Below are 10,000 nucleotides of genomic sequence, written 5' to 3'. Positions count from 1 at the left end.
CTATAACTGCGGATAGCAGTGCTACAGATGTAGCACTGCTCTTCTCTGTCACCGCTGTCATGGCATGGCACACAGTGGTGTAAAGTAACTACGTACATTTACTTAAGTACTGTACTTAGTGTACTGTATCGGGATCCCTAGCAAGAGCCTTCAAAGGCTACAGTATATCCAGACACTTCACACCCATCCTCCGTTCACTCCACTGGCTTCCCGTCTCTTTCCGGACCGAATCCAAGGTATCCCTGTTGCCTCATCAGTGTATCCACGGCAACGCTCCTTCCTACCTCAAGGAATTAGTCTCCCCACAACCCTCGACCCGCAACCTCCGCTCTTCAAAGACTATAACCTCCTCAAAACCCCCAAGACCAACCTACGTACCATGGGCGACCAGGCTTTCTGCCCGGCCGCCCCCGAACTGTGGAATTCCCTCCTTACCCACCTGAGAGCACCACAGTCGGTTGACTCTTTTAAGAGAGTCTCTCTGTGGGTTATAAGAACATTTAACAAATGAAAAGTATTAACAAGAACTTGTGACTTGATCATAACGCCATTGGATCTATTGGAACACAAGGTTCTTTCCATTTCCTGAAAAGTAACAGTTTTGGACATACAAGGTCTCCGCCCAACAGCGACAATATATTAGGTCAGTGGTTCTCAATGTGGGGTCCAGGGACCCTCAGGGTTCCTTGAGGGGTTTCCAAATGGACCCTAAAGTTCTGTAACTGAGGGTATAGAAATGGAACCAAATGAACCCGTAAGATCTGCAAATGGACCCTTACAGAAACCAAATGGATCCTTACGGGTCCATTTGCTGCTGTCCCTCCAGAGGTCTCTCACGGCTCCCTTTACGGATCCATTTGGTCCATTTGTTTCTATTTGTACACTCTCAGAGTTGGATTATGTATTGATGTGGCTACATTATAGACTAGAGTATTTGAACAGCACTGACTTTGCAGGACTGCTCTGCTCCTCCACCGCCTCCGTGGCACACTGCAGAGACCTCTGGAGGGACAGCAGCTGGCTGGACGTCTCTCGCAGCATGAAGCGAGTGACGAACTGGCCCAGCACACTGGAACCCTGGTACTCCTGAGAGACAGGGAGAGAGAGAGAGAGAGGGAGATGGAGAGAGAGAGAGAGAGAGAGACAGGGAGAGAGAGAGAGACAGGGAGAGTTCACTGCCAGTCCGTTAGGTAAATAATTGATGAACAGAGACAGCTACCTAAATATGTGTAGAGAGACAAATTTGCAGAGTCACACTGGCATGCACGCAGAGTCGCACACATGTACGAACAGACGCACAAAGGCACTCAAGCACAAATGAGTGCATGCATACACGCATACACGCACGCAGGAACGCACACATGCACACACACACGCACACACAAACTTCCCTCAGACAATCGAAACCCTTTAGAAATAAGTGCCAGCGGAAATGATTTGGCATAATGAGACACTCTCTTCATGTTCGTTCCTGTGCTGCAGGTCAAAATTCCGAGGTAGGAGGATTTTTTCAATAGCTCTTAATAACTACTAGAGGACCCGTCATCACCAATATGATGAAGCACTCCGAGAGGAGCTCTATTTTGTCAACATGTTAAAGCAATGAACAATGGAGCAGCTCTTTGTCACACTTTTTAGGGTGACAACCAGCCTATATGTGCTGACAGCCGTCGTGGGACTAACAGTCCAGAACATTCTGTGACAGTCTGCACGCAGCTGCTGCTAATAAGAAATTGCACAACCCTCTGTGGATTTCCCCCGTTCTGAAAGCACACTGAGAGCCGGAGCAGAGGAACAAGGTGCTCTAATTAACACAGGAAGCGTAATTATCTGGCAGACGTCTCCTCCTTCTAGCTTCAAGCTATCGATTCTCACAATATTCTGCTCCGCTGCTGCTTCAATTGTGGGATGGCTTGTATTTAATTCCTCATTTAAAAACAATGTTAGGGAAAGTGGAAATGGTTCTGCAGTGAAAGTGGTAGATTTAAGCAAATAACTAAAGTGATTGAATACTCATTCGTGTTATTGTTACATAAATGAATATTCTTGGCAAAGAAGTGTGCTGAACTACTACAGTATGCTCTACTTAATTAAGCTAATTCATGATTTTCAACTGAAAAACCTGCAGCAACTTCCCTGTGTGAGTATGCACGTGTGTGTGTGTGTGTGTGTGTGTGTGTGTGTGTGTGTGTGTGTGTGTGTGTGTGTGTGTGTGTGTGTGTGTGTGTGTGTGTGTGGGGGTGTGGGTGTGTGTGTGTGTGTGTGTGTGTGTGTGTGTGTGTGTGTGTGTGTGTGTGTGTGTGTGTGTGTGTGTGTGTGTGTGTGTGTGTGTACAGTATGTGTGTGTGTGTGTGTGTGTGTGTGTGTGTGTGTGTGTGTGTGTGTGTGTGCGTGTGTGTGTGTGTGTGTGTGTCATTCGTGTTATTGTTACATAAATGAATATTCTTGGCAAAGAAGTGTGCTGAACTACTACAGTATGCTCTACTTAATTAAGCTAATTCATGATTTTCAACTGAAAAACCAGCAGCAACTTCCCTGTGTGAGTATGCACGTGTGTGTGTGTGTGTGTGTGTGTGTGTGTGTGTGTGTGTGTGTGTGTGTGTGTGTGTGTGTGTGTGTGTGTGTGTGTGTGTGTGTGTGTGTGTGTGTGTGTGTGTGTGTGTGTGTGTGTGTGTGTGTGTGTGTGGGGGGTGTGTGTGTGTGTGTGGGGGTGTGTGTGTGTGTGTGTGTGTGTGTGTGTGTGTGTGTGTGTGTGTGTGTGTGTGTGTGTGTGTGTGTGTGTGTGGGGGTGTGTGTGTGTGTGTGTGTGTGTGTGTGTGTGTGTGTGTGTGTGTGTGTGTGTGTGTGTGTGTGTGTGTGTGTGTGTGTGTGTGTGTGTGTGTGTGTGTACACAGTATGTGTGTGTGTGTGTGTGTGTGTGTGTGTGTGTGTGTGTGTGTGTGTGTGTGTGTGTGTGTGTGTGTGTGTGTGTGTGTGTGTGTGTGTGTGTGTGTGTGTGTGTGTGTGTGTGTGTGTGTGTGTGTGTGTGCGTGCGTGTGTTTGCAAACTTGTCTGGCAAGGATGGATCGAGTTATTAAGGATTTCTAAAAAGCCTAAATCTGCTGACTACATGACCTTGGACTAGAGTTGAAGTCATTATTCTTCTTACAGGAAAAGCTTACCTCTTTAGTTTTATCCATTGCCTTTAAAATGGAAATATTGAGGCTCTCTAGAGCTGAAAGTACATTCACATACTCCCCCAGGTGCTGAGAGAAATAATCTAGTAGGAGACAGAGCAGACTCAGTCAATAAAACATTTATCACAATGCTGTCAGTACAATCACATATTTTCCATTCTCACAAAGCCAATCCTTTGTACTTGGCATACTTTTACAGATTCCCATCAAAATAAATATGATCATAAGAGCTATTTGATCTTATAAAAGGTTAAGAAAACAATCAGGCTGCTAAGAAGACCTCAGAAAAATAGTGAACTTCAACTAATCTCACAGGAATCATGCCAAGATAAGCAAGCATTCCAATATCTTACAACCATATCAGAAAAGGACAGAATTGTTAAAACATCCTTGGTTAAATACCATGATATTGGGAAACACTTTGTGATGACATATAGATGGGGAAAAGGCAGCTGTGCTTTTTTAATTGAATCCCCCCTACATCTTAGAATCCATTATGTTATCCACATCGATTTTGCACCATTTGCCAGTCCCCATATCTGCTTCAAGAACTTTCTTACATATCACTGCATTAAGGCTCAGCATTGACCTATAGAGTGTATCAAATCCATGAGAAAGCTTGGACTCTGTGATGGGATGGGAGGCAGTCAACTTTCCCTGAAGATGGACTGCAGTGCAGAATTGAGATGCCATTGCCATTCAATAAATTATGCATCATTTTTATTCTGGGTAGCTCCAGTGTTTACAGGTCTTCGCCCTATTTCCCTTTATTCAGGCCAAGTGGCGCTCGAGAGATGAATGAGAGATGATCGTAGAAAATAGGGCATCAGATCTGTGCTCAAATGTGTACATTAAAACGATAAAAGGTGATGATGGATGCAGTTGAATGATGGCGTTATTGGTGGTAAAGGTTGCAGCTTTCTTGTGGTGATGGAGATGATAATTTTGATGGCAATCCATTTCGTCTCATGTAATTTAAAAAAGAACAAATGTAGCCAAGGTTTTGCTGATGAAAAAAAGAAAGAAAGAAAAACGGAAAATATGCAACAACCATATTAATGTGATGTAAGGAACGAGACATTCAAACAGACAAAGCATTACCCCACTCACCTGAAAGCTTGTCAGTGTCTAGGTTGCTACAAGGCAGGGCATATGAGGAGACAGAAGGGAAAGTGATATTGAAAGTTAATTGAGTCAAGCGAAATTCAAAGATGCGCTGCCATGTTCATTTGTGCTAGAAACGTTCTGTGGCTCAGAGCTGTGTGGCTAGAATTTTAATATCAGGCCCAGGTGCATCAAACCTAATGGAAACATGAGTAAATATTTCTGAGTTAAGCTAATGAATACAATCAAGGTTGTGTAAGCTGGCACAATTATAAGCTGGCCCAAAGTCCATTCTTTTTTGCATTATTGCTTTGGTAACATGCTGTTACGCGTTCAAGCTGTGAAGAACACATCATGCATGTCAACGACCCGACCTTTTCAAATCATGCTGTTGTTTTCTCCCCCCCCCCCCAATGTAGTTGTTATGCCAAATAATTCCTCCACACATTTATGTGTTGTCACCACAGACCTTAAAAAAATATGGACAGCGTAAGTAACGCCATTGGTTTCTACAGACCTTAAATGAAGCCTATTTTGCAGCGAAATGCAAACGGAAATGAATGCTATTGGCTGAAACCGCAGCGAGGGTGGGTCTTCACTCGGTAGAACCAGTAGCCTAGAAACCCTAGAAACATACCCTACTTTATCATTAATTTGAAAATAAATGGGACTATAATTTACCAAAACGCATATCATGGCCATTGAAAGAAGACTTTAAACTAGCGACTGGAAGCATATAGTATTTATGACAATGTTTAATAAGGTAATAAAATCAAGTGTAAAGTTTGGCCAAAAACCCATCCGCTTGAATAGAGCCTAATTGCTTCTGCAACCAGCAGGGATGAAACAACATTGAAACAACGGTGAGACAGCGAGACTACGGGCCATTCATATGAACTGTCACACTTCCTATATATATAGCCTCAATGTACAAGCCGGATGCTTGGTTGTCACTGCTGTTGTCATATTGTCACTGAGTGTACCCAACACTCCCTGCTGACAGGTGCCGCTCCAGCCCGTATTGAAGTACAATACTTGCAATGACAAATATCACCCTCCCCGCCCGGCTTCCCGCCCCCGAAAACGGGACAATTGTGTTCATATTGACGCTCGACAAACCGCGGTGGATTCGAATCCCAGCCACTCATGCTGTTTATAATCAAATCCAACAACATTCAAATCAAATTCTTACTTTATGTTCCAGACTTGGCAAGGATGACTGCTTGGGGTGCAAAATAGATGATCACACTATTAATGTGCCCCTTTTAAGAGTGTTCCCCGGTGGCTATAGGTTAATGGATTTTACTGGTCATTTAGGTCTACTCTGTCAAATGAAGAGGCACCAATTAAAGCTGGCTAATGATTTGTGTAATTAGAAAACTCACAAAATGTCTACGTCTACAATTCATGTCCTCAATACTGATGGCACGTTCTCTTTTTACAGTAACAGTCAGCTGAAGTCGTCGTGCTCTGTTTTCACACTGGGGATAAGCTGTTTATTATGTTTTGATACATTTTAATGTCCTCTGTAGGGGGCCTTCCAACCTGTGTGGTTATTAACACACGTCACCGAAGTTCAGATATGGGAAATATAAATCCTTTCCATTTAAGGTAGAGATTCTGATGAATACTGTAAGAGAAGCAAAGTGAGATGTGTTGTTTGAATGCCTGTTATCCCAGACTGCGTGACTCCCAGGACTCCCAGTGAGTGTGTGTGTGTGTCTGTGTGTACATGCACATGCACGTGCATGCATGCATGTGTGCGTGCATGCGCACACATGCCTGTGTATGTGAGGGTGTGTGTGAGTGTGTGTACAAACACACAGATATACAGTAAATTCATTATTTCACCTGAGCAACTACAGAGTCTGACAACAACCAGAACAAAAGACAACTTTGACATCCATAATTCAAGCTAACAACCTTCGCATAGACGTCCAATCAATGCTGTTATAGAGTGTCCTCAACAGATGAAACAGGCTTTTAAGTGGTCCATCCATGAATATAAATCCCCCTTGACAAAGGCAACAGACTTTGGACAAAGGAATACAACTGGAAACCAGACCAATTACTTATTCAATCAGCCTTTGGATGATTTTTCTGATTGCAGTTGGCCTATTTGAAGTGCCTCTATGTCCAGAGGGGAGGATTTCCCCCCCCCCAATCCTAGCGCTCAACTGCAGAACTCCATTAAAATCACACTACGTGGTGTTAACCATTGTCTTCTAATTGTCTTCCCCTTAGATTTCCATTGTGCTAGAGGTGGTCGGTCCTTTTATTTTGTGTACCATCAATCTTTCTTTTTTAAGCGTACTATGTATTGATTTGTTTGCCGTGCCATCGACATATATTGCTTAAGCACAATATCCCCTTTCATTGCTATGGAGATGACATAGAACTATATATATCACCACTGACCGTAACAATCAAGGGGGGGAAAAAGATTGCAGTTTTTTCCTCATATATCCAAAATTGGTCACAAAGAAATTCTTCAGCTAAATAATAACGAAAATGTATTATTGCCAATTACTTTTTCAGTATGCAGATATGAAGCTAGCTTGGTCCACTCTCTCAAAATACCACAGTAGACAGTACACTGCAGAAATGTGGGTGTTATTTTTTACATTGAGCTTACTTTAGACAAATATGTCAAGACAATTGCACATCCTGCTTCCTCAGCTTTAAGATAGCTAGAATTAAAGCTTTTCTATCCCCCCAAAACTTTATCACATCCGTCTGGATTACTGCAATTTACTGTACTTATCTGTCACAACAAAGTTTCTCCAAACTAACTGTTTCTGTTAGACCTGTAGAAGAGACAGTATTATCCCCAACGTATACTCCCTTCAGTGGTCCAGCCAATTAAGTTTAGGATTGATTTTCACATTTTATTCACCTTCAAACCCAGAAGCAGTCTTGCTCCCCAATATATTATGGATCGTTTCACACCCTAACAGCCCGCAGGCTCAGATACTCAAGGAGAAATCTATTGCTCATTCTGAAAATCAGATTGAAAACGAAGAGTGACAGAGCTTTAGTAGTCAAGTCACCTGCTTTGGAACGATCTGACTGCTTTTGGTTAAATATGAGTTGTATTTAATTTGTATGTTTATTGTATTGTGTTTGATTCATTTATTCAATGTCAAGTGAATTTAAATGTATACGCTTTGCTACTGTAGCATCTATTGTTTTTATTATTTTATTATTACTATTCGTTTTTCTCCAACTTTAATGGACTGCCTCATTTTATAAGTTTGTAAAGCATTTTGTTTTGATGACATTCTGCTCATGTATTTGCATTGCAAACAATGGGAAACAAATGACTTAATATTAACCATTTGTATCGTTCAATCAAACCAGTTTGCCAAAAAGGCACCTACTTGTTCTGTCGTCCGTCGATGGAGAAGAACAGCTCCTGTAGCTCGTCTGTAGTCAGGATACCATCAGCAAAGTAAGCATTGAACTCATCAAATGACAGCTTGCCATCATCTGAAATTCAGATGTAAACACATGTTTAAAAGATGAACAGTATTTACTTCCCAGAAGAGCAATAATCCAATAATATCCAATATTAATATTATTCCAATATATATAATAAACAAAACATAACAAAACATAATATATATATATATATATATATATATATATATATATATATATATATATATATATATATATATATATATATATATATATATATATATATATATATATATATATATATATATATATATATATACTTGTTTTTCTTCCTTAAATGTTTAAGAGACTTTAAGGATGGTTGAGTCAACCATGTAAAGCAACACGCATTCCACCCAACCCTGCCCTATATCACAATCACAGTATTGCATACTGTACTATTATAACTGTCTTAGATACATTGAAAAAGCAAAACGTTGCAGTCAAAAACTGACTGTGTGTTTGGGTCAGAATTCTTTCCTTCTGCTGGTTGGGTTACTGTAAGCACAAACTGCAACGATGAACAATGCACAGGAAAATCAATAGCGGGAGATGAATTGCTTGGTTGTTTAAGTTGTGATGTGTGGGGAAGTGTCTCTTCCAAGACCATCCACCATCAATCTGTCTACTGGTAGAAATTGTACCGATTAGTCAGCATTCGCAGTCTGCTGGACAGTAGTGCTGCACGATTATTGACTACAATGATAATTTGATTGTTTTTGCTTTATATTGTAATCACAATTATTATTGGTGATGATGATGAAGAAACATGTTTTTTTTTATGTCTAAATGTATTTGTTGCTCATTGTGCTTATCAGTGACATATGTTTGTTAAATTAGTATGACATGGCCTCTGTGATGTTAATGTGCCACTGTTAGTCCGATGGATGGAGAGATGGATTTTACAATGTTAATCCCAGTATGAAGGTGAGGAGACCTTTGCAAGGTGCAACAACTGCCAAATAAGGTAATTACCGTACCAAGTTTCACATTAAATCATGATTTCAGATTATTTTCCATTAATTGTGCAGCCCTGGACAGACACATTATTAGCATATAGCTTCAAGTAAATCTTCAAGATCACAATGACACATGAGTTTGTAGATCTACTATTCTCAGCTAAGAGATTTGGAGTAGAGGGGAAAAAAGGAGTGGTTTATAAAGTAAATACAGTATATCCCCCCTGGGGGACTCCAGGCAATGAAGTATATACGGTTTAAGTGGTTAAAAAGTCCAGACAGACACACTGACCAACCGACAGTCAGACAGACAGGGAGCCACAGCAGACAGGCACAGATCTCTATCTGATAAATCAAAGAGACGGACGGATAGAGAGGCTGACTTGAAGGCACCAAGAGAAGCATATGGACCATTGGTTAGCCAGGCACATGCAGACTGAATTTTAATCAGAGAGAGACAGTTACAGACAAAATGGCCTTTCAATGGACATATAGCCTGTAAAAATAGTAGAAGATATACTATAGACGTCAAACAGTTGGACATTGGACAGGACAGGACAGGTGGACGAGGCACTGCTTGGGCACATTCATTACTCAGAACGTGACAGGAATTGGGGGCTTGGTATGATGCATTACCTTCTGTTGTGGAACAAGGTGCCAAAAGAAATTGATTGCTATACTGGCTATAATGGTTTGAATGAGCGACCTTTATAGGCATGATAGATAGGCTACACTGTATATACACAGCAGCCATAGTGGAAAGAAATTCGGCCTCTTTCTTACTTCCTTTACAGGTCTATTAATTAAGGTCTTACCAATTATATTGGTAGCACAGTGGTTCTGAAACTTTCTCATTTCAAGGACCCCCATGACTCATTGTTGTAAGTGTACAAATGGAACTAAATGGTGGAACTAAATGGACCCTTATGGGTCCATTTAGTTCCATTTGTACACTCTCAGAGTTACTGTACATACCCATAAGGGGCCATTTGGTGCCTGGACCACACTGGTGTTGCAGAGTCTTTCCAGTGAGCCAACATGCACAATATCAATATATGTTTGCCCAGAATGGAACACAACCTTAATTAGCAACATTGGTAAAACCTGTGAAGGAAGTAAAGAAGCGGCCCAATTTCTTAACAATATGGCTGCTGTGCATATAGCCTATTCCAGCAAAAGGACCAACTCTCTTGAAACATCTCATAAAGCCTGGGATAATGGCCCTGCCAAGCATATCAGCCCAAATAGAACTTCTGGCTAAACAATGACATGGTAACAATGAGGGCAATTTAATATGCTGGG

General features: G+C 41.3%; 1 protein-coding gene across 1 annotated transcript in view; it reads right to left on the bottom strand.

Moving 5' to 3' along the window:
* Positions 1-10,000, bottom strand: part of necab3 (N-terminal EF-hand calcium binding protein 3) — a gene marked incomplete at its 5' end in the record, with an annotated part of 50,016 nt that overhangs the window by 24,308 nt on the left and 15,708 nt on the right. Inside the window, 4 exons of the mRNA XM_080425250.1 lie at positions 950-1,086; positions 3,162-3,259; positions 4,287-4,312; positions 7,661-7,769. Of these exons, the coding sequence (XP_080281376.1) occupies positions 950-1,086; positions 3,162-3,259; positions 4,287-4,312; positions 7,661-7,769 (370 nt within the window). The remainder of the gene's footprint in view (positions 1-949; positions 1,087-3,161; positions 3,260-4,286; positions 4,313-7,660; positions 7,770-10,000) is intronic.

The sequence above is a fragment of the Gymnoscopelus braueri genome, assembly GCF_963280865.1.
Source record: "Gymnoscopelus braueri genome assembly, chromosome: 3".
NCBI classification, from domain to species: domain Eukaryota; kingdom Metazoa; phylum Chordata; class Actinopteri; order Myctophiformes; family Myctophidae; genus Gymnoscopelus; species Gymnoscopelus braueri.
This window is presented reverse-complemented; position numbering and strand designations above follow the sequence as displayed.